Source organism: Colletotrichum navitas (assembly GCF_030913465.1).
Source record: "Colletotrichum navitas strain CBS 125086 chromosome Unknown LY79scaffold_5, whole genome shotgun sequence".
Lineage (NCBI taxonomy): Eukaryota > Fungi > Ascomycota > Sordariomycetes > Glomerellales > Glomerellaceae > Colletotrichum > Colletotrichum navitas.
The window spans coordinates 101,909-123,719 of record NW_026850551.1 but is presented as its reverse complement, the minus strand read 5'-3'; the positions used below and the strand labels follow the sequence as shown (position 1 = coordinate 123,719).

At 53.9% G+C, this 21,811-nt stretch overlaps 8 protein-coding genes and 1 non-coding gene across 9 annotated transcripts; 6 read left to right on the top strand and 3 right to left on the bottom strand.

Annotated features, from left to right (window-relative positions):
- Positions 1 to 141: 141 nt before the first annotated feature.
- On the top strand, positions 142 to 2,691 carry LY79DRAFT_538452 (phosphomevalonate kinase). Its single transcript, XM_060556740.1, has 2 exons — positions 142 to 807; positions 1,149 to 2,691. Exons 1-2 carry the CDS (start codon positions 527 to 529, stop codon positions 2,233 to 2,235), a joined length of 1,368 nt encoding a protein of 455 aa, XP_060418892.1. The 5' UTR covers positions 142 to 526; the 3' UTR covers positions 2,236 to 2,691.
- On the top strand, positions 2,655 to 2,744 carry LY79DRAFT_t38. Its single transcript has one exon. It is a non-coding gene; the product is annotated as a tRNA-Phe (tRNA).
- A 429-nt stretch (positions 2,745 to 3,173) lies between these two features.
- On the bottom strand, positions 3,174 to 4,314 carry LY79DRAFT_691128 (IBR domain-containing protein; the record flags this gene model as incomplete). Its single annotated transcript, XM_060564741.1, has 2 exons — positions 3,174 to 3,310; positions 3,384 to 4,314. 2 exons carry the CDS (start codon positions 4,312 to 4,314, stop codon positions 3,174 to 3,176), a joined length of 1,068 nt encoding a protein of 355 aa, XP_060418891.1.
- Positions 4,315 to 5,199: 885 nt separating this feature from the next.
- Positions 5,200 to 6,459, bottom strand: LY79DRAFT_506174 (IBR finger domain-containing protein; the record flags this gene model as incomplete). Its single annotated transcript, XM_060553695.1, has 2 exons — positions 5,200 to 5,558; positions 5,625 to 6,459. The coding sequence occupies 2 exons, from the start codon at positions 6,457 to 6,459 to the stop codon at positions 5,200 to 5,202; spliced, it is 1,194 nt and encodes a 397-aa protein (XP_060418890.1).
- A 1,348-nt stretch (positions 6,460 to 7,807) lies between these two features.
- On the top strand, positions 7,808 to 10,354 carry LY79DRAFT_538448 (DEAD/DEAH box helicase). The gene has a single exon (XM_060556739.1). It carries the CDS (start codon positions 7,904 to 7,906, stop codon positions 10,181 to 10,183), a length of 2,280 nt encoding a protein of 759 aa, XP_060418889.1. The 5' UTR covers positions 7,808 to 7,903; the 3' UTR covers positions 10,184 to 10,354.
- Positions 10,355 to 10,528: 174 nt separating this feature from the next.
- LY79DRAFT_691125 (uncharacterized protein) lies at positions 10,529 to 11,920 on the top strand. Its single transcript, XM_060564740.1, has 3 exons — positions 10,529 to 10,860; positions 10,917 to 10,962; positions 11,015 to 11,920. The coding sequence occupies exons 1-3, from the start codon at positions 10,674 to 10,676 to the stop codon at positions 11,724 to 11,726; spliced, it is 945 nt and encodes a 314-aa protein (XP_060418888.1). The 5' UTR covers positions 10,529 to 10,673; the 3' UTR covers positions 11,727 to 11,920.
- Positions 11,921 to 13,499: 1,579 nt separating this feature from the next.
- On the top strand, positions 13,500 to 14,243 carry LY79DRAFT_586808 (ubiquinol-cytochrome-c reductase cytochrome c1; the record flags this gene model as incomplete). Its single annotated transcript, XM_060560691.1, has 2 exons — positions 13,500 to 14,170; positions 14,222 to 14,243. The coding sequence occupies 2 exons, from the start codon at positions 13,500 to 13,502 to the stop codon at positions 14,241 to 14,243; spliced, it is 693 nt and encodes a 230-aa protein (XP_060418887.1).
- Positions 14,244 to 15,607: 1,364 nt separating this feature from the next.
- On the top strand, positions 15,608 to 17,212 carry LY79DRAFT_283029 (cutinase). The gene is made up of 2 exons (XM_060552133.1): positions 15,608 to 16,491; positions 16,549 to 17,212. The coding sequence occupies exons 1-2, from the start codon at positions 16,032 to 16,034 to the stop codon at positions 17,085 to 17,087; spliced, it is 999 nt and encodes a 332-aa protein (XP_060418886.1). The 5' UTR covers positions 15,608 to 16,031; the 3' UTR covers positions 17,088 to 17,212.
- A 593-nt stretch (positions 17,213 to 17,805) lies between these two features.
- LY79DRAFT_506542 (general substrate transporter) lies at positions 17,806 to 19,886 on the bottom strand (the record flags this gene model as incomplete). Its single annotated transcript, XM_060553732.1, has 8 exons — positions 17,806 to 17,954; positions 18,020 to 18,404; positions 18,463 to 18,631; positions 18,692 to 18,961; positions 19,034 to 19,174; positions 19,243 to 19,363; positions 19,432 to 19,611; positions 19,676 to 19,886. The coding sequence occupies 8 exons, from the start codon at positions 19,884 to 19,886 to the stop codon at positions 17,806 to 17,808; spliced, it is 1,626 nt and encodes a 541-aa protein (XP_060418885.1).
- Positions 19,887 to 21,811: the final 1,925 nt, after the last annotated feature.

Sequence of the window (21,811 nt, the reverse complement as noted above, 5' to 3'; positions counted from 1 at the left end):
TTGACTGGTCTGCAAAACTGCGGGAATACCAAGCTGACAGTGACCTTGAGTTAGCAAAGTGCCAAAGCATGCTTGGCGATACCAGAGTCGCTGGGATAGAGCTGGTGGATCGCACAGTGTTTGGTCGGTGCCCTCGACGATTGCACAGTGAATGCCGCACTGTCGTCCGTCTCCTCTCTTGTGATGCACAATCCCGAGTCAAACTTTCAGCTAGCATGCCTCACTTTCATCCCGCCTGCGTCATCACATAACCACCCCCCACTGCACCTCGTATACCGTTGTGTTGCACTCATAAGAGGGCATCGACTCCCATTCCGGAATCAAGCTCCACAGATCCTCGGTTCGAAATCGCCGGCGAAACTTTTGACCGGATAACCCGCCAGGCGGAGTTTGTTATCAGGCGCGCGGATTCCGACCCCGAACCAGAGCAGAGAATAAAAGTAAAATAAAATAGAAGTACCCCGCAGAGAACGCATTACTTGGGACAAGGGAAAGAAAAAGTAAGCGCGGAGCCAAGCATCCCAAGATGACGGCCTCGATGACCTCGAACCCCACCACGACGGCCGTCTCGGCGCCGGGCAAGGTGCTCCTCGCGGGCGGCTACCTGGTGCTGGACCGGGCCTACACGGGCCTCGTCTTCGGGCTCAGCGCCCGCATCAACGTCGTGGCTGCCGAGATCCACACCATGCCCGGCGTGCACCTGACCGAGATCGTCGTCGAGAGCCCGCAGTTCGTCGACGCCGTGTGGCGCTACGGCTTCCATCTCGCACCCGAGGACGGTGGCATCACCGTCACGCAGCTACACGTGTATGTTTTCTTCTTCTTGTCTCTCCTCTCCTGTTTTCTGTTGTGACCGCGTGAGGGAGGATGGTGCGAGATGTCGATGCCCTGGCATGAGGCGGAGTACGGTGGAGAGAGGGCTTCGATGAGGGGTTGCCTTGCGATATCGCGCAAGAACCGCCAGTGGTCTTTGGCATTGAAACCCTTCACGCCTCTCTTACCGTGTCAGCTTCTCGTTGAGGCGCAATTGGCTCATCTTCACCCATGATCGACATCTCACTCACCCGCTCACTCACTGTCCCTACCCTCTCGTTCTCTCACACCGCCCACCCGCGCGGCTGGCTTGATTAACTCACACCCCCTCGCAGCGGCTCCAAGATCAGCCCGAACCCTTTCGTAGAGACAACCCTCAGCTACGCCCTCACCTACATCGCCAGCGTTAACAAGCAACGCCCCAATCACGCCCTCACCTCGACCCGTCTCGTCATCCTTGCCGACAACGACTACTACTCGTTGCCCACCGCCACAGCCGCTACCGCCACCCCCATCGCCGGCAAGGGCTCCCGCTTTGCGCGGTACCCCTACACCATCGGCGAGGCGCACAAGACGGGTCTCGGCTCCTCCGCCGCACTCGTGACCTCCCTTACCGCGGCCCTGCTGACGCACCATCTCCCGACCGCGCTCTTCGACCTCACGTCGGAGGCGGGCAAGCACACGCTGCATAACCTCGCTCAGGCGGCGCACTGCGCCGCGCAGGGCAAGGTCGGGTCCGGCTTCGACGTTGCCGCCGCCGTGTTCGGGAGCTGCCGGTACCGCCGCTTTTCACCGTCCCTGCTGTCTGACCTCGCGTCCCCTGGGGCGCCGGGCTTCGCGGACGCGCTCGTGAGGAAGGTCGACGAGGTTCTCGCGTGGGACGTAGAGGTCGACAAGGCCGGTGTCAGCCTGCCCGAGGGCGTGTGCCTGCGCATGTGCGACGTTGACTGCGGGAGCCAGACGGTGGGCATGGTGAAGAAGGTCCTCGAGTGGAGGAAGGGAAGCCCCGAGGCGTCCAAGACGCTCTGGGACGAGCTGCAGGCGCGGAACGAGGGCCTCGCCCGGGTGCTACGGGACGGGGAGATCGACGGCGTCGGCGCGGCGTTCGGGGCCGTGAGGGAGCTGATCCGCGCGATGGGCGAGGGAAGCGGCGTGCCGATCGAGCCGGCGTCGCAGACGGAGCTGCTGGACGCCCTGGCCAGCGTCGAGGGCGTGCTGGGCGGCGTTGTGCCCGGCGCTGGCGGCTTCGACGCGCTCGCGCTGGTGATGCGGGACGACGAGGCGACCAGGCAGCGGGTCGAGGAGTTCCTCGAGGGCTGGAGCAAGGACAACGGCGGACGCGTACGGCTGTTGGGCGTCAGGGGGGAGATGGAGGGAGCGAGGAAAGAGGAGCTCGGCGAGTATGCTGGATGGCTGTCTTGATGGCGGCGGCGGCAGCGACTGCTCTAGCGATGACTGATGCGAGTACGTGGCTATATATATGCAGAACCAGAAGTTAATATATACGCAAGACAAGAAGTACGTGAAGACGGGTTCAAGAATGCAGTGGTCTTTCTGCTCAACATAAACTGAGGTAAGAGGCGTGGAGCATTCTCTATGCTGCACACTTTCCACAGTTCTTGAGCGCTCCGGCAGTAAGCGCCGTCGAGGACCTGGTCAGCATTTTTAGCTCGTAATAAAAGGAACGCGGCCTGGTCGCTTCGACCTGGAATTGGTCTGACCCGTAGTAGGACATAGAAAGAGGGCAACAATGCTGTTGGGCTCTGTAGATGGAGACGTGGGGCGCGTTGTCTATCAGTCATAAGATATCATAGTATCCACAAATTCAACAATCAAATGCGGCGGACATAGCTCAGTTGGGAGAGCGTCAGACTGAAGTCAACTTCAATCACTTAATCTGAAGGTCGTGTGTTCAATCCACACTGGCCGCATCAACTTTTGCATTATAGAACAATCCTCAATAACACAACACTGACTGGCGATATATACACGTCGTGTATTCTTTTGGCATCATCAAGTTTGGTCATGTCGCTTATTGTCCGAGCATGGTAAGTCGGCAAAACAACTCTTGATCCATTCAACGAAAAACTGGTGATCCCGAATCACAACCTACCTAGTGCATCCATTAAATGCAGGCTAATCTGTTGATCTCCCTATGTGTGTGCTCTCCGAATCAATGGCGACCGCATCTGGTCCATACAGCCTCTGCATTTTCAGCATCTGCTTCGCGCATCTTGAGAAGGATCGGTCCGACGCCGTGACAACCTGCCATAATGTCGGCAAGCCCCTTGTCTCCAAGATCCATCAATTTATTCAACACCGCATCCGCCCCTTCGCCCCGTAGGAAAGCGCTCGGTATCTCAAATCTCTCGAACTGTCATGGAAACCATGCTCTTCATCTTTGTGAAGTATTTCATCAGAAGCGTGTCGGATTTCATGCCCCGCATCAGACACAGTGGTGGGATCCTGCCCACGCCCCTCCGCATCGATAGCAGAACTCAGTTGTGCAATGGCAGGCTCAAGTCAAGGTTAGCTGTTATCTTTTGGACGAATCGGAACTGAAAACCTACTCATGTGAAGACATCCGTCGTGTCGCTCCACCAGTGTACGGCATGTAGGGCATCTCTTCCATGAGTTCTTCTCGGCCAGCTTGAGAAGTTCTTGAGTTGCTTCATCCTCCTTGCAGGCATAGTCTGCATGTTCAGCGCCCTTGCAAAAAATGCACGTCGTTTCCCAACATTCAGGGCAGCTTGCCACATCGTTCTTGATGCTTTCCTTGGGAACAAAGGCCGAGCAAGTCGGCTGACGACAGTAGGTTCTGTCAAGAGTAGTGAGCTCAACCGCTCTGTCTCTGACCTTCTTCATGACTTCTGCAGGAACAGCATCGCAGTCGATGTCTATTGGGATAGGCTCTCCGCAGCATTTGGGGGGGAATTGAAACTCGCCAGTGAGACAAGCTTTGAATAGTTCGCCTATGCAGTCGTGGCAGTAATCGTGATCGCACTGGGCGTGAAAGGTTTCTTCTTCCCCCATGTCGATAAAACATGCCACGCAAGTGTTTTGTTCTTCTTGAATATCGTCATCACTCAAGGATAACTCAGGCTCAGGTGAGGCCAAGGGGGAAAGCGAGTCTAATGTCAAGTCGATAACTGTCCTGGTCGTATATTCAACTGAAGGCCTGACCTCGTCTTCGTTTGTCTGTTGAAACTTTCTCTTGTTCCCCGGTGCTGGTATCACACGTAGCTCTTGACTGACAGGACTGTGAGTCTCGGTGAAACTCCTCTGGGACTGACGTATGGTCGATGTGTACTCGGAGAAGGAAGTAGAGAGTGATCTCAACTCTGATTCGTACAGGCCAAAGGCTATCTGGGAGTCCGAGGGCTTTCTAGTGTTCTCCTTGCCAGTATCGCCTGTGCGGATGTCTTCGAGGTCCTCCTGCTGCAGCGTAAAGAACAGCTTCCGTGTCTCAGCGTCCATGCCACCGAAGAATGAGAAAGACATGATACCGGAGTCTGGCGTTCCAATGTCGTTGCAAACGAGATGCAAGAATTTCTAATTCGGTTTCCGAACTATAATGGCAAAGTCAGTACTTTTTTTTTCTCGATTGATAATGCATAAACACATATAGACGATGCATATTTTCTCAATGCCATGCCAAAAACGTTGTTTGAGTTGCGGAAAGAGCTTCTCTTTGAATTACCATACCCAATTCCACACCGTCCACAAGGTGTTTCCGTAAGCGCAGTAACTGATATAAGTGAAACGGTAAGGGAAGACGAGCTGAAAGTAATCTCCTTGAGACTTGTGGATGCGAAGAAAGCGGCAAAGAAAGATGGAGAAAAATATAACGTTGACGAGAAAGTTGAAATAATAGGTGATAAACGGGGGGGGAGGACTGATGGCTGACCTGCCCGCTCAATATGAGCAGGTGCGATGGCAAAGGCAGCTTGCCCTCAGTGGCCCTTCCTGATTTACTAGGGACATTAGCAGTATACGGGAGGTCCGGCTTGAAGCTTTATACTAGTGTTCTGTACCAAAAAACCCATCAATTGACTGAGTCCTGCTTTCTCTATAGTGTTGGATCCCTCTTCTTGCGGCTTCCCTTAAGCAATCATGTGTTTCTTACCGCCGGCCAAAGTGTTCAGCTTACCGAGTGTCCATGCTACTTTGCTCTTCTGCATTGTCACAGTCGCAAAAGTATGCTTGGTGATGCAACCCAGTATGATCTACCTATCTGCTGTCTTCAGTGACCCCAAACTGTCTTGCTTGGCAAACTCATACATACTTTCTTCTCAGCACTCTGCCCATCAAGACTTGTACCCACTCTCCGAACACAAATGGCCAGTCTTTGCCTCAGAGCTACATGAACCCAGATCCAACACCTCCTTAGTGGAAACGGTTGTACCGGCACCTGCGGCAAGCTGAGATCTCGCACTGGCGGCATTGGTAGATGAAGACGGGCATCTCCTCGTCACATCCCTGGCACTGTCTCAGGTGTCTGGTATTACGGTCGATGGTGATGCTTCTCCAAGAGGCGTGGTTACAATCGTGGTTCTCTTCAATGTGGATTTGCGCCTGCCGCACTGCTGCCTGACGCTCCTCTTGGGCAAGGTTCCGGGCTTGCGGGTCTCTCTGAACTCTCTCTTCACCGGCGGCGAGGAGTCGGCCTTCATCCCACATACGGCACAGACAATTCTTCCACTGTGCGAGGCAGAGGTAACAGAAATGGGCTTGACAACGACAGGCTGATCCGTGTTAATATTGGTTAGTGAAAGTTCATTATCTCGATAGGTATAAGTCTGAAACCTCACTGATATGGTAGCACCCTATTCCCAACTCCACAACAGTCTGACAAGAAGGGCAGCGTTTCCAGTTGTTCTCCTTGGCCAGCTGGAGCACCTGTTGCGTAGCAGCATCCTGAGTGCAAGCATGGTCCTGGTGCTCGGCATCTTTGCATCGAACGCAGACTCTGGCCCGACAGTCTGGACAAGTGCCGACATCTCCATGAATAGTAGCAGGTGGGATAAAAGCAGCGCAAGTGGGAATGTAGCAGTATGTTCGGTCCGTTGTCGAATACTCGACCGACTTGGCGTGGAAGATCTCCACGAACTCGTCCGAGAACAACTGCCCTGAGATGTCGTTGATGGGAATGGTGTGACCACAGCATCGAGGAGGGAATAGAGATTCATCGTTAATGGATGCCTCGAAAAGATCGCGAAGACAATCGGCGCAGTACATGTCTTGGCAGCCATGGTTTTCGTAGAGTTCGTGCGTGTCATGTACATCCCGACAAATGACGCATTCGGCTGTACTTTCAGGCTGATATGGTTGCTCAGTGGGGTTTAAGAGCTGTGATGCATCATCAACGGGTTCCCCGTGCTCTGCCTCTGCTTCGTCGGCGGATTCTTCGTGCTCTGCCCCCGCAGCCCCTTCTTCCGCGATACGGCGCGCCATAGCTCGGTCTGAGGCCATGAATTCGAGAGATGCCAACTCGTTCTGGTATAATTCAAGAGCCATATGGTCATCTTGATGGCTATCGAGTAGCTGGAACTCGCCTTGCTGGAGTTCCCGGAGGTCGGCTTGCTGAAGCTCGACGATCAACTGGAGCGTGCCGTCGTCAATGTCGCGCAAAAAGTCGGCTGCCATATTGTATATGTAGGATTTACAGCATTAATAGAGCTAAAAGCTTGAATTTGCGCGCTCACTGCGTGTAAACTACTTGTTTGCCAAAAGTCAGTTGAGCGTCAAAGGATTCTGCGATACGCAAGAAAGTCGATACATCTGGGATCGAGTGCGACGAAGATCTCCAGAACGAAGAAAAGTCTCAGCAATTATTACTAGAAGATCAACTTACCGAGTATCTGAAAAAGACACAATAAGAAGTGGGACAGCAGAGGGAGCAATCTGATTCGGCCACTCAGGGGGCAGAAGCAGTACGTTGTGACGGGGTAGATGGACAGAGAATTTAAGGCACCCAGATGTTGGAGTTGGAATTGGAAAGAACAAGAAGAAAAGACAAGATCCCAAGGAGGGGTTCATGAAAAGAACAACAGCTGTGTTTGTGGAAAGAAAAAAAAAAAAACAAGGGAGGCAATGTGATCGCAGGTGAGTCCGCAGAATTGTCAGGGAGGTAAGAACAGTAACATAGGATTGTGCACGACTTTGACCTTGAAGCTCGGCCCATTACTGCTTCTTCTGCTCACCGGATTGATTACCTGATAGCTAGGCACCTACCTAGGTAGACACAGAAAGAGGTAGTGAGTCTATCATGAATGCTGAATGGCTCAGCACTGGGTCGGGTCAGTGGCACTAACCCAGTAATGGTATTCAAAATGACCATACTGTTTCATCTCGGGCACCTAGAATGCGCTTTCACAATACTACTCAGAGCAATTGTTGTTTATAAGACCAGAAATAATTGCTTTACTAGCTGCGAACAACGATGGTAAAGACGATATATGCGAGATGTTGTATCGAGCATAACCCAAATCCACAACGACTGAGAGGTGGGTCGGAGGACTGAAGTGGAGCGTCGATTGGCCCAAGCGTTCTGCATGCTGGGATGCATGATTGGCAGATCTGTGAGGTGGAGGAATCAGACAAGCTGATATTATCCCCCCCCTGTCAACCCGAGAGTACCGTGCACAATAACAGCAATAAAGCTAAGCAGACAGTGGATTTAGTGATAACACAACTATCTCAATAAGAAACTAGAGGCAAAAGGGATGGTCTTGGCCCATCCCGACCCGGAGCGCAGCGTAGGAAGCAGGGTGGGTTAGTACCATTCCAACCCTCCCCGGTGGAGCCGTTTTGGAATTTAAAAAAATCCAAGAAAACTGGATTTGAACTTGCAGCCTTTAGGATATAACTGCAGCCTTTAGGAATTGAGGTTTATCGCTATTATCGTGCACGGTACTCTCGGATTGACAGGGGGGGGACAATATCAGCTTGTCTGTAGACTCTGTGAGGTGGGGGTTTATCTAAACGCCGACCACGATAAGACTTTATCTGTCTGAAAATTTCCCATGGGGACGTTATCGATCCCAGTACTCAGTCTTGAGACCAACCGTCAGAAAAACTCGTCGACAAAATGGCGGACGATGGCATGATTCTCAACTTTGACATGGGCAGCGGCCCTGTCAAGCCCCACGTCAAGATTCAGGGCGGTCGCTGGCGCGACAGGAACAAAGCGCAGAGGATCGCTAACAGGAGCGAAAAGGGTCCTTCACCACCCTCGGAAGATGCCCCGCCACCTCAGAGATACACACCCGGATCCAGGAAACCTCAGAGGGACGATCGCCCGGGAGACGATGACGGCTCATACGAACGTCCAGCTAAGCGGCCCAGGGCAGAGCACCCCCAGGCAAATGCCTACCGCACAGGCAAGCTGCCGCCTGGTAGCATCTCCAGCGGCAGGCCGAGAGACGGCCCGGTCACCTCAAAGCTCTTCTCTTACAACCCTACGCCCAAGACGATATTCGATGAGCCAGGTTCCGAGAAGGTTGAGGAGAAAGTAGCCGAACCTTCGAATGCGCCGCTCTCTGATGAAGCTGCTAGTTTCCACGCCCTCGGAATCTCACGACGCCTGGCGCTGACGCTGTCCGGCAAGATTCAGCTCAAGGCACCGACTGCTATCCAGGCCAAGGTCATTCCTCAACTCATCACCGAAGACAGCGATGCCTTTGTTCAGGCTCAGACGGGTTCCGGAAAGACCCTCGCTTACCTACTTCCCATTATCCAGCGGATTCTCTCAGTCGAAGGTCAGATCAAGAGAGACTCGGGCCTGTTCGCCATCGTCATGGCACCAACCCGTGAACTCTGCAGGCAGATCGAGCTTGTCCTTGCCAAGGTTCTCCCGCCGTACTTGGTCAGTACAACAGTCATTGGTGGTGAAAGCAAACACTCTGAGAAGAGCCGTTTGCGGAAAGGCGTCAATATCCTCATCGCGACACCTGGTCGCTTGAGCGATCACCTTCAGCACACCAAGACTCTCGATGTCGGCACCGTAAGGTGGCTGGTTCTCGACGAAGGCGATCGACTGATGGAGATGGGTTTCGAGGCAGAACTGCGGACCATCGTCAGCAAGATCCGCGAGAATCCCCTGGCAAAATCAACGGCCAATGGCGTTTCTCTCGCCAATCTTCCTCAGCGCCGTGTCACCGTTCTTTGCTCAGCTACTATGAGGATGAACGTCCAGAAGCTCGGTGAGATCAGCTTGGAGGACGCCGTTCACATTTCGACGTCGGAAGAAGAACAGGTCGACGGAGAGGAGATCAAGTTCGAGGCTCCAGCGCAACTGAAGCAGAACTACTTGATCGTGCCCGCCAAGCTGCGACTGGTCACTCTTATCGCGCTCCTAAAGTCGACATTTTCACGCAAGGGCTCGGTGATGAAGGCCATCGTCTTTTTATCCTGTGCCGATTCAGTAGACTACCACTTTGATCTCCTGCGTCAACCACCGGGTAAGGACGAGAAGGCAACCGAAAACCCTTCGCAAACCGCGAACACCGTGGCTCCGTCAGCATACATCACTTCCGCCGCCAATACCAACATTGTTCTGCACAAGCTGCACGGCTCCCTACCCCAGCCTGTGCGTACAGCAACACTTGCCTCTTACAGCAAATGTACAGACCCGACAGTGCTCATCACCACTGATATTGCGTCGCGTGGACTCGATGTGCCTTCCGTCGAGCTCGTTGTCGAATACGATCCCGCTTTCAGCGCAGCAGACCACGTCCATCGCATCGGTCGTACAGCCCGTGCCGGCCGGCCCGGTAAGGCCGTCCTATTTCTCATGCCTGGGTGTGAAGAAGGCTACATCGACCTCCTCAAAGCCCAGAACGCCTCCCCCCCTAAGCCCGAGCTCTACGACACCGTGCTCCACAAAGGTCTTACCACGGGTATGGATTTCCCCGTTGAGACAGATGCAAAGCCCCAGCCCGCTACCGACAGGGGCTTCAGCACTCGAGCCGAGAACCTTCAACTTCACCTGGAACAGCGTCTCCTCCTGCCATCGGCAACGAAGCTTCTCGACGAGGCACGGAAGGCCTTCCGCTCACACATCAGGGCGTACGCGACCCACATCAAGGAGGAACGCGTCTATTTTGACATCAACGAGCTTCACTTGGGCCACATGGCCAAGGCGTATGGTCTGCGCGAGGCGCCGTCGGGTATCGGGCGCGGTGGTCATGACAGCAAGAAGACCACCATGAAGAAGAAGGCGGCGGGCAGGAGAGGCGACAGCAGGCCGTCGGGCAACGCCATGGAGGACATTGACCCGAACGGGGCCCAGCCGAGTGAGATGGAGAGGAAGATGAAGCAGAAGATGAAGTCTGTGATGAACGCAGCCAGCGAATTCAATCTGGGTTGATGGAGTATTTGGTTGGTCGGGACTGGTTACGGATGATAGATAAAATGGGCAAACTCATAGCGTTTAAATAGTCATATCCCTGATCGGGTGCTTTTCTTTTGTCAAATGCCATTTCCCACGAGACTGGTCTTGTATGTTTATCACGAACATGCCGACTCTATACAACGTTGCTGATTGTTTCAAGTTTGTTTGCGACCTCACCACTGGAGTGGACCCCTCCATTGTCCACAGAGCGCACCCCGTGTCTAAGGCTTAGGGCAGTGGGTGATCCGAACGCACCTGAACGGCATACTGACAGCTGCCTAACCACGTCTACAGGTAGGCAAGGAGCACACCCCACAGCACCTCAGTTACAACCGCCACCGCGCCTACCTAGGTAAGGTAGTGAAGTGGAAGACTGCAATCTTGTTTTCTGTTATGAGTTCATTCGAATCGCTTGGCACATACACTCACTCACTACGAATTTCACACCTCTTATCCCCTCCACACCATGACGCGACGACTTCCTTGGGACCGTGATACTCCAGAAGGGTTACCAACACCAAAGAAACCAACGAGCGCAACGACTCCGCGGAAACCCGCGATACAACACCATGCCACGCCCAAGCAATCTACGACTACTGCTTCATTGGGGAATTCCAGCCGCAAAACAGCCCGCTCAGATGGCTTTCTCGAGGGTACGTGTTCACAGACGCTTTTCGCTCACTATCAAGAACTAACTGAGCTTCCACAGATAGAAGCCCCTCTACCTCACCACCTCCAGAACCTCTCACAGAGACGTAATCTCCACCCGGGTTCATTCACTGCCGCCTAAAGCTGACACGTTCATAGCTTCATGATTGAAGGGCTGGAGCACGATGACAAATACCGCATGGTTGAGGACGAACTCTTCACTGTCGCGGGACAGTTTACTGCCCATCTCCATGCGGCCGAGTACCAACGCCTTAAGGCCCAGACGCGGAGCCAAAACGCGGAGACGATCAAAAACATTTCCCGCCCTGTCGTCGGATCTCTTACCGAGCTCGCGCGTAAACGTCAGGAGGAGCTGCTTCGTAAGAAGAAGCAGCGCGAGGCTTTACGGCAAGCGAAGCAGGAGGCGGGCAGGGACGGTGATGAAAGCGGAGATGAGACTAGCATTCCGTGGCGAGGAACCTCACTACAAGGCCTCATGCATAGCCCGAGGAAGAAGGAGGTGCCGTTGATGGCGCTTACGAAGACAGATTACAGAACGAAGGCTTCAAGTTTGTTTGGAGGTCTGGTGAGGTCGCAGAGTAAGAGGCCGATCACTGCGATCAAGTCCGACCAGGATGATGAGGAGACCGAGGATGAGAGCGACGACCTGGGGCGTCCCAGCCGATTCACAGCCGGGATGGAAGACGCAAGAGCCCGAACGACGTCCAGGAGACCCTCTCATTCCTTAGGGACTGGTGCAGAAGCACCTAGTCGATCTGTTCTGCAGAAATCAAAGATACCGGATGCCAGCATACGGATGGCAGAGACTAAACCTGCTATTTGCAGGGGGGTCCACCCGCATCAATGTTGACGAGACCAGCCTCTACAGAAACAACAACAACCCTTGACAGTAATAGGGAAGAAGATGAAGACGATGACGATGACGATTTATTTACAAGATTCAAAAAGCGAAGAGCAACTTTCAAGCCCCAGCGCCGGGGGCCAGAGAAAAGGGAAGAAAGGCCGGAGTCGAAGGAGAGCCGAGATATAATTCCATCATTCATCTGAATTCCCTGGATACGGATTGAGTATTCCGTAACAACATTTGTCTATTATTTATAACGAGCCAACGTGTTTCGATATTTCGCCAGCCCACTACTTGTTACGTGCTGGTGATGAGAAGACATTCTGGTATCCTTAGCTCTACCCCCAAAACCAGCGCAGACCCTGAAGTCAGGTTTGCAGCAAAAAACTGTTGCCTGGTGCCCCAGTTGCATCACGCTGTCAATTCCAGCTATGTTCCCAGCTCGTCCTTTCACTCTTCCATACCGCTGGCCATATCTCAAACCCTTGTTCATTCAGCTGCCATGCTGATGTTTTGCACCGGGTCCATCTACAGGAACTCCTGAGCCGGCCCTAGTACCATTCAATCCTATCTATTATGATAACTATGAACCATAACTGCTTGAGTGAGACTAGTGTACTCAATAACAGTATAACAAATGCTAGGTGTAGGTAGGAAGTGCCAGTCTTTCGGCATTTTCGCTCGCCATGGACCATTGCAAAGCAGTAAAGTGCTATTTCTCTAATCTTTGCTCCTCCCGTCACGATCGACACATCCGACACATCACTCTCTATCGATGTCTTCTAGCTGCTTGTTCATGCCCTATTGTTGTTCTCTTATGTGTCTTTGGCCGTATTACCTTTTGCTATAACATCACAGATGAAGATTGTTATTATTACTGTTGGTCTTCTCGTTTGGTTCGGTTTTTCGTCCGTTCCGTCGTCTTTTTAACAGACTTCCGTCTACTCCCTAGGCCTTACTCTTTTCCTTCTTGCCTTTAGTTCGTGCTTTCATCTGTTCTATCGTCTTTTTAACAAGCTTTCATGTGCTCCCAAGGCCTTGTTCTTTTTGCCCTTGATTCGATTTCTCACCCGTATCACTGTCCAGCTCGCAAGCCTTTGTCCACCTTGCTTTCTTCTTCTTCTCGGGCAGTAAAACTGACTGATTGCTACCAACAGCAGCCCACCAACCTCGACGATGAAGTCCGAACCTGACGAGAAGGAGGTCTACCTGGGCCTTTCCTCCGTCTTCTGCGGGCCAGAGTCGCAAATCCGCAAACGGAAAGTCATCGAGTCGAGGCTCCGACGTTGCCAGCAACCACATACGTATAAGCCTGACGCAGCCGCCTTGATCGAGAAGTACCAATTCAACCCCGTTGTTGTCGTTTGCCAGAGGCTTTTGAAAGCAGGACTATTCGAAAGTGAGCAGATGGCAAGCGCACACTTTGCAGGAATGGATCATCCGACGTTTCAGATGAACACAACGGAGAACGAAGATATCGAGGACGGAGGCATCGGGAACAGGACAGAAACGGCGGCCCGGATGATAGAGCCGATTGCCGACATCAGCTCAAATACCATGACGAAGGCGCAATCCTATAGCCATCGGATCCCCTCCCACACAGACACCAACGGGGGGACAAACTATTGTCATTGTCCCGAAAGTCCCGAAAGTGACCGCATAGCTAGCAACTCGCCCAACGAGGAGCCATGGGTTGTTGCTGCCATCAAAACGAATTTGCGAGAGATGTCATCGGCTGCCGCTCCGTCTCTACAGTCACGTTCCGCTAGCTTCCTGTCTATGTCACCCCATCCGCAGAGAAACCCAGCATGCCTTCCGTACAAAGCTCAGCACACACTTCTTGTCAGGACCCAGGCGATTCTCGAAAATGCATGTTTCAAATATGCGGTGCACAACATGCCTCAGGTTCTCCGGAGCAGACAATGGGTCGTTCCTGAGTGTGCTGAGCTCCATGTTTGGGTGCGCATCCTCAAGTACGAGGCGGAGGTTAGATTTAAGGGCGAGGCAATCCCGCATCCCCATCGAAGCTGGAATAGCTTCTTCCGATCCATCGCCAACCTCCGCCACAAAGCCGTTCACCGCGAGCAGTTGGCGGGCAGCGATATCGAGTCCTACCTCAGGGACGCCCACAACTTTGCAGGACTGCTCCGTGACGACGAGGGCGCCGAGACGCTGGCGAGGTTTCGAGAGGAGACTCGCGAGTGTCTGGAGACGTTTGAGTTCTGCAAGAAGAACATCTCGAGAAGTTTCCAGGAAAAGATGGACGAGATCAGCACCTGTCGCGCCGAGCTTGACATACTCGAGCGACAGGCCAAGCAAGATTTTCTCCAGGAGGACATGACTATTCACGCCAAGCTCGGGTCTGATCTCAAAGAAGCAGTTGCCAACGCGGAGGTGGCGCAGACCAAGGAAGAGGAAAAGCACACCGACGACCAGGAAGAGCGCAAAGCGTCAGCAGTCGGTCTTTTTGCCTCCTTACGGTACCTCTTTATGTCGTGTAGACGTTATCATCACGGTTGGTGAGGGAACATATCAACTGAGACAGCTGTCAACCTCTCTTTTCGAGTGGCGGTAAATGAAGATTCGTCGGTTCAAGGTTTTCATGGTTGCAACACACATGGCCGCAATAGGAGCAGGCGGGTTTTATTTTACTGCAACAACGACGCCCGTCACCTAATCATCCTACTGCTGCGGTTGCTCGATTGATTTCCACCGCTCTGATAGGAAGGTCATGAGCATGCTTATCCTTGATGGGGTTAGGGCCATGCAGAGCCAGGGAAAACGGGAAATTGACGATGGCTAGCCTCGGGAGCTCAATGTCAGCATTAATATCCCACAGATTCTTACAGGTTGCAAACCGTCTGCATCTGTCTTCCTTAACATATCTTTGTGTTCACTGCCAACTGGCTGAGTTTCGGGTCATTGATATAGCCGCATTCCGTACGATAACACGAGTGTAAGCTTCCGAAGGACTCGTTCAAAGCTTGCGGGAATGAGGCACTGCCACTGTTATCAGAGCATTCCTCTCTAGGATCCGGCAAGATTGCCTCATCAATCTCACTTGCAGACGCCGAACCGATACTCATAATCTTGTTTTGGTACTGTGCCACGCGATTGGATGAGATGTTTACTTGTTCTGTGGGGACGGACCGACCCCCTGGGCGGATGAGCCGGAGAATGCGGAAGGTTGGAACAGAAGCAGTAGGACTCTAGGCCCCATTTTGACGTCGCTCCGATAAAACCAAAGACGCCAAGATTTAGCCTGCTTTGCACCGTACTCTCGGTAGGAAAACAAAACCACATAAACAAATAAACAAATATGATTCATGCAAATTGAGACAGTTGGGAATGGATGGCACGATTGATTGGAAGGCATCACAGACTTGTGCGTAACAAAAGGAATTCTTAGGCTTAGCTGGTGAAGCATGAGCTCTCACAAGATGTGCTCTCAAGTTTTTTTGATAAAATAGATGTCGGTCCACCAAGGTTTGTGCCCAAGCAACAAGCCTTCACCTGCCAATGCCGTCGTTGTTGGAATTTGATCTGACCAACCAGCATGGAACAAGACCGCGGGCTGGCTCGGGCTGATATAGCACGGACGCTGTAGATGGTTATGGTGGCCCACGAGCTTAAAACTCTTGCGACGGCATGTTCGTCGGTTCGTACACGGGTGATGAAGCTCACAGTCGCACTCGACTCTTGTAGTGCAAGCAAGTGAGTGCAGTTGGTCGTCGTCAGCAAATGCACCCTCGGAGTTCGTATGCCGTTCATCCCTGCATAGGATCCCCACACAGGGACAATTCAGTTCAGGGATGGACCACGCAAGCCTCGACATGGCCCGGATCTCAGGCCTAAAATAACCGACGGGTGAATTGTTGCGTTCGCCACTGTCCCCATTCTGGGTGCAATACCCACTTTGCGGGTGATCAGGAGGATTTTCAGCTCCTGTTTCGCCTTTCGGTCAAGTTCTACAGCGCCAATCAATGGGTACATGACGTCTGGCGTAGCCGACGGCCCCGACCATGGCATTGGTGTCTGGGAATCCCTGGTCTTGGTGGATCCAGGCTTATCATTGACTCGTTAACAGCTTCTAGGCCCGGCGAAGTGGCGTGGTTCATCGGTACCGGACCAGCCTTCAGGACAGGGAGGCACTGAGATTCAAATACTAGTTCAAACCTCCGTATACCCGTTTTCGGGTGTTCCAATCGTCTCATTTCAACCTCTCCCACTCTTCCCACTCCTCTCCACGTGCCTTTCACTCGTTCAGAGCCCGCTGCAGCCATCTGCCAGCTGCCAGCCGACGACCTCGAGATGGTGTCAACCCTCTCAGCGGCTCTCGCCCTCATATCCGCCGCCCGGTGGGCCTCGGCTGCGTCGGTCGCTGGACGACAGGCCACGGGCGATGCCGAATGCCAGGACGTCCACATCTTTCTCGCCCGCGGGAACAACGAACCGTATCCCGGCCGCCAGGGGAAGCTTGTTACCGCCATCTGCGACGGCCTCGACAGCTGCGACTACGAAGACATCCAGTTCTACAACCCGTTGCCGGCGCCCTACTGCCAGTCCATCATAGATGGTGTCGCGAACGGGACCGCGCAGATCACGGCATACAACAAGCGGTGTCCGGACGCAGCGCTCGTCATCAGCGGATACTCCCAGGGCGCCCATGTTGTCGGCGACGTGCTGGGCGGCGGAGGCGGCACTTTCTTCCAGGGCTGCCAGCAGAAGCCGACTCCGGGCATGGACGCAACGAAGGCGCCCGGAAACAAGAGTGAGTGGTGTTTTGATCTGCTGAAACCTGGCGTCGGCTAATGGCGTGGTCTCATAGTCGCTGCTGTGCTTCTCTTCGGCGACACAAGGCATACTGCCAACCAGCCATACAACATCCTAGCGGGTGCCCCAGACAACGGGCTGTTCCCCCGTCCGGCGAATCAGCTCGCCGGCCTGATGGCCTTCTCAAAGGTGGCACGTTCGTACTGCGCCGACTCGGACCCGATCTGCGCCGGCGGCAACACCGTGGCCAACCACCTCAACTACTTTGACATCTACTCCGGCGACGCTGGGAAGTGGGTGCAGGAGATGGTCGGAAAGCCCGACACGACGACGTCTGCTGCGGGGACAAGCGCATCGCCCACACCGTCCGTGACCCCCAGCGCACCAGCGATCCCGTCCGTCAGCGCAAACCCCTCGGGCGCGCTGTCTCTGGCCTCGCCGACTCCCGTAGAGCCGGCACCGGTATCTCCAACGGCCGAAAAGGCCGGCTCCTCTTCGACCACCGCGGCAAGTGCGGCAACGGCCATGGCCTGCAATTCGGTTCTCCTGGGGATTGCTGGACTGGCTGCCCTGGTTGTTTCCGGGATGGTTTAACGTAAACATGATCAAGAAGAAAAGATCATTCGCAGCGAACACGACAGGATCACTCATGGCTTAAAGACCAGCCCATAATTGTAATGGTGTACATGGTGGAGCGCTTGATATCTTTTTTAAACATACCCTTGATTGCTTAAGCGTTGTAATTTATTGAGAGTTTTCGAATCATAACAGCATCTGGATCTGAACCAGGATAGATTGGAGGCATGATTCCGTACCGAGGTTCCTCGAGAGCTGGTTACTTTTGATGGAAGATGGGACACGATGGGTCTATAATTACCAAGCAAATGGCCATGAAATCATGAGAAACCCGCCGTCGTGGTCCTCATATACAAGTTCGCACACAGCTACTGGGTTAGTCCCAGCCAGGAGCCTTGCCACAATAATGAACATGTGGGTTAGAGTTTCTCCTCAACCGCTTGCGCATGTAGATGACCAGAGGGCACCCGGCGAAGGCCATGTCCAAACTACCCAAGCAAAGGTAACAGGTAGGCGGTGACCTGATACAGGAATGGTGCGAGAGTATTGATGTACGGCAACAGATCATAGTAGCGACGTCGCAAGATGTAATCCCTGCAGTCGTGGACAGAATGGGGGGGAAATGATCATGTTCTAAAACTCATTTGTGTTCATTATCCTGGGATATGAAGGTGCCTTGGAAAACCACAAGAGCCTTCCGATGCAGTGCCTGCGCCGGCCGCTTTGTGCGCAACACTCAGACCTTGGACTTGGCGCCGACGTCCTCCACGGCCTCTGTCCTGACAGCCCCGCTCTTGGTCTCGCTGATGGGGTCCATGTCCTCGTGGTGGATGGCCTTCTCGACGGCAACGACGGCCTGGTCGGCGAGGGCCTTGTCCTCAAACACTGGGAGGGGGGAATATGCGTCAGCAAGGCCCGCGGAATCAACGGCACAGGTATCAGCGACTTACAGAAAGCCAGCTCCTCGAGGGTGCGCCCTGCCGTCTCGGGGAACATGAAGTATACGAATACCACTTCGAAGGCGAGCCAGCAACAGTAGCTGATGAGGTAGCGCCACGAGACGGCTGCGAGGCCGATGGGGTTGACGAAGGTCGTGAAGAAGGCTGCCAACCTACCGAACAGCTGGAACAGCGAGAGACCGCGCGAGCGCAGCGCGTAAGGCCATAGCTCAATGAGGTAGGTGTACGTCAGGGCGTTGTAACCGATGTTGTAGCAGGGCGAATACATGAAGATGAAGAAGATGGTCGCGATGGACGCGCCCTGGTTCTTGTAGCCGTGGTCCATGGCATGCACAGCGCGCTCCATGGAGATCGTCCATGCAATGTAGCACAAGAGCTGGCATGTCTTGTTAGCTTCCTGCAGCAGCTTGTGGGATGTCTCAAGGGGAGCCTACCAATGCGATCGTGCAGAAAAGGTACATGACGCGACGGCGGATCCTCCGCACAAGCATTGCGACAATGAAACCGCAGATGAGGGACCATCCGGCGATGCCGACATTGATTTTTTGCTTCACCACAGAGTCCTTCAAGCCAACCATCTCGAGCAAGTCGCCGAGATAGTATCTACGTTTTCAAGTCAGCGCAAGGCGGCGGCGGCGGGCACGGGAAGCGGAAGATGCTTACGAGATCAGCGTGTTACCGGACCACTGAGTGAAAAGACCCAGCATCGCGGAGATGAGAGCACGACGGCGCATGCCAGCGGTGTTGAGCAGGTCCATCCACGTCTGCTTCGCAGCCTCCATCTCAAGGGTGATGACGCTCTTGATCTGGACCATCTCGGCCTTGACGAACTCGGATTCGCGGTCGCCCTCGGCGTGGTACTTGATCAGTATCTCATTGGCCTCTTCGCCACGGTCCTTGGTGACGAGCCAACGGGGACTCTCGGGGAGGAACCTGCGAGTGATGGGGGTCAGATATTGAGGACAGAGGATAGCCCTGATAGCTTCTTCCACGCGGAGCTCTCACATGACGAAGGTGATCTGCAAGATAGAAGGGCAGATCTGAAGGAGGGATGGAATGCGCCACGCCCAATTATTGTCAATGTTGTTGGTACCAAAGCAGATGCCGGCAGCCAAGATTTGACCGAAAAAGTAGGAGACGTTGAACCTGCGCTTGATTTAGTTTCTCGCCGTTCATTTTCGCAGGCCCAAGAGTTGATTGCTGTGGTAGCTTACAACGACGTGAGGACCGGACGCTCCTTCGGGTAACTGAGCTCACCGATCAGAGACGAGCCGGAGACGATGCAGGTCGGGATACCGAAACCGAGGATCATACGGGCAACGATGTACATGCCGACTATGTTTCCTTCGGATTAGCTTCACCCAACTTCTTGGAGGGAAAGGGGGGAGGAGGTTCGGACGTACCGTGCTGAGAGAACCCCTGGATGAGCGCGCCGAGCACCATGACTGAGCTGCCGCCAAGGATGGACCATCGTCGGCCGAACTTGTCGTTCACGATAGGGACGAAGGGAAGAGACAAGATGGCGCCAAGAGAGTAGGCGGCGGCGATGATGCCCTTCAGGCTGCCCTGAGGATCGCCGAAGTCTGGCAGAAAGAAGGCGTTAGTTCTCGGGATGTTGTCGGCTGCTCTGGAAGCTGGACGACTTACAATCTTTCCAGGAGGGCACGATCTGAAGCGCGTTGATCATTTGCGAGTCGAAACCGGACGTCAGCTCGATGCCCATGCAGGTCGGGAAGAGCATGAGGTAGAGGAATCGCAGGTTCGGCTTCTGGTACCACGGCACCTTGTCCTCCTCCGAGATGCGCGTCAGGATGGGGTCCGCCGCCCCGGTTTCTTGGATGCGCTTGATCTGAACCATGTTGGGCCACCGCTGCTGCTGCTGCTGGGGTATTCCGATGGGACACGCGAAGCTTGAAAGGCAGCTATCGCGAACGGATGGCAAGAGAATTTGAGAAAGACGAGGATTGGGTGAGCAGTGTTTGTACTCCTCTGGACGGAGATATATGTTACCGGGACCCTGTCTCCAGGGAAGAAAAGCAGGCACACACTCTGTCTTCTCGTACGATGCAACATCGGACGAGGTCTACTCAGGGCATTATATAGGTATGCATCTGGCGTGAAGCGATGGCCCACCATGCCGGCGTTGCTCACTTTGCCTACGCAGCATGCACGAACCCGGCATGGAACACAATGACTAAGGCGGGACGGCGGGAAGCATTCCTTCCAGGGCCCCCAAGTGGCAGAAGGTCCGAATGAGATGACCGTTACACGGGGAGGGCATGGCAATGAGCCGTCGTATGGCTTGCCAAGCCAATCCTGTCTACGGCCGGAGGATCGCTTGCATTTATCCATCCAGTCAGAGCAAAGGTTCATCTTTCAACAAAAGAGCCAGGGTTTGGGAGGTCAGTCACACCTGGAGGCGAGCAACATGCGGGGAAGCCAATCCCACCCCCTTCTTCCCCACATGGCCTCTCTGCTCTATCTTCCCCATGCGCACTATTGGCCTTGGACGTGTTTAAATTGTGGGAGGGCGTCCGAGCGGGTGACTCCGCACTCCGCTGAACAGTGGCTGGTATATCCGTACCGTATCTGCCTATGGTGGAGAAGCAAGGGGTGGTGAGAGCCATCGGCCAGATTTACCAATGAGTTTTTGGGGTTTGGAAGGATGTATCCCTACTTGGCGACGTGTTGTGATTGTGGGGGATGACAACCTGAGCGCTGCATTCGGTCAATCGGGAGCACCAGTAGCGAGACCATCCCCATGCGCCGAGGTTATTGTGTGAGACTCCGGGGTCACGCAGGGTCGAAGGGACAGTCGTCCGAGGGCAGTCGTCGCAGCTACGTTGGACATTTCTCCCAACCTTGCTTTGGAACTGCCGTCGAAATAAGATATCTGCTTGGTCTCTGCCCCGCGAAACGAACTTTACCTAAGTGGGTAGCTCACCTGCAACTAGCTCCAACCCTGAAGCGGACAGAAAGACCTAATACCGCCTCTTAGCTACGAGTTTCAGACGTAACTGCAAATGCTCATGCGGGCCTGTGCCAAGAACCATGGGTTCCGCAGTAATGCGGCACAGCTCGCCGACTTGAAGGATCACCGACAGAGCACTCTGGGAAAAGGCAAGGAGTGTGGGTGGGTGTAGGGGGCAACTGTGTGCCATGCTGAGTTTTCTGGCCTCATCTGGGCAGAGCGGACAGACATTGAAAAGTCCCTTGGAGACCCCAACGGGAAGTGATTGACACGACTATTCGCCCGGCCAAGGGCGCATGCATGCAGTTTGCATTCGAAGTGCTCGCTCGCTCAACTCCCCTCCTATACCTCGTAAGCTAGTCAAATCCTGTCTGAACTATGTTTGGCACAGTACCGATGGCGTGGTTGACAGACCGGCAGATGCAACCTAGGTTCGGAACTCTTCAGGCCCTCTCTGGTCCTGACAGGCCTGATCGGACTTGAGGATGGCAAGTTCGCACCGTCAGTAGTGGGATGGAGCTGTGCAGGCTGGAACCTTCTCCGCCGGCAGGGTAAAACTCTGAGATGAGCCCACGGGCAAAAAGGCTGGGTGTCATCAAAGAGACGTTGCTGTGGAATTAGAAAGCTGTATTTATGCCAGGACGCCACTGATCCAAACCCCTCCAATCGAACACCATCCCCATCCCCATTTCATCCCATCCCATCCTGCATCTCGTTCATCCGGAAAATGAAGACTTTGCGGGGAAACACCATCAAACATCAAGCCATTAAGGAGTATGAAGCGAGTCCTCCTGACTCGGCCAAGAGCCCCC

Coding starts and splice junctions, on each gene's coding strand:
- LY79DRAFT_691125 (XM_060564740.1), top strand. CDS start 10,674: ATGACGCGACGACTTCCTTGGGACCGTGATACTCCAGAAGGGTTACCA. Junction 10,861..10,916: donor CTCAGATGGCTTTCTCGAGG/GTACGTGTTCAC, acceptor GAGCTTCCACAG/ATAGAAGCCCCTCTACCTCA. Junction 10,963..11,014: donor CCAGAACCTCTCACAGAGAC/GTAATCTCCACC, acceptor ACACGTTCATAG/CTTCATGATTGAAGGGCTGG.
- LY79DRAFT_283029 (XM_060552133.1), top strand. CDS start 16,032: ATGGTGTCAACCCTCTCAGCGGCTCTCGCCCTCATATCCGCCGCCCGG. Junction 16,492..16,548: donor GAAGGCGCCCGGAAACAAGA/GTGAGTGGTGTT, acceptor GTGGTCTCATAG/TCGCTGCTGTGCTTCTCTTC.
- LY79DRAFT_538448 (XM_060556739.1), top strand. CDS start 7,904: ATGGCGGACGATGGCATGATTCTCAACTTTGACATGGGCAGCGGCCCT.
- LY79DRAFT_538452 (XM_060556740.1), top strand. CDS start 527: ATGACGGCCTCGATGACCTCGAACCCCACCACGACGGCCGTCTCGGCG. Junction 808..1,148: donor ACCGTCACGCAGCTACACGT/GTATGTTTTCTT, acceptor ACCCCCTCGCAG/CGGCTCCAAGATCAGCCCGA.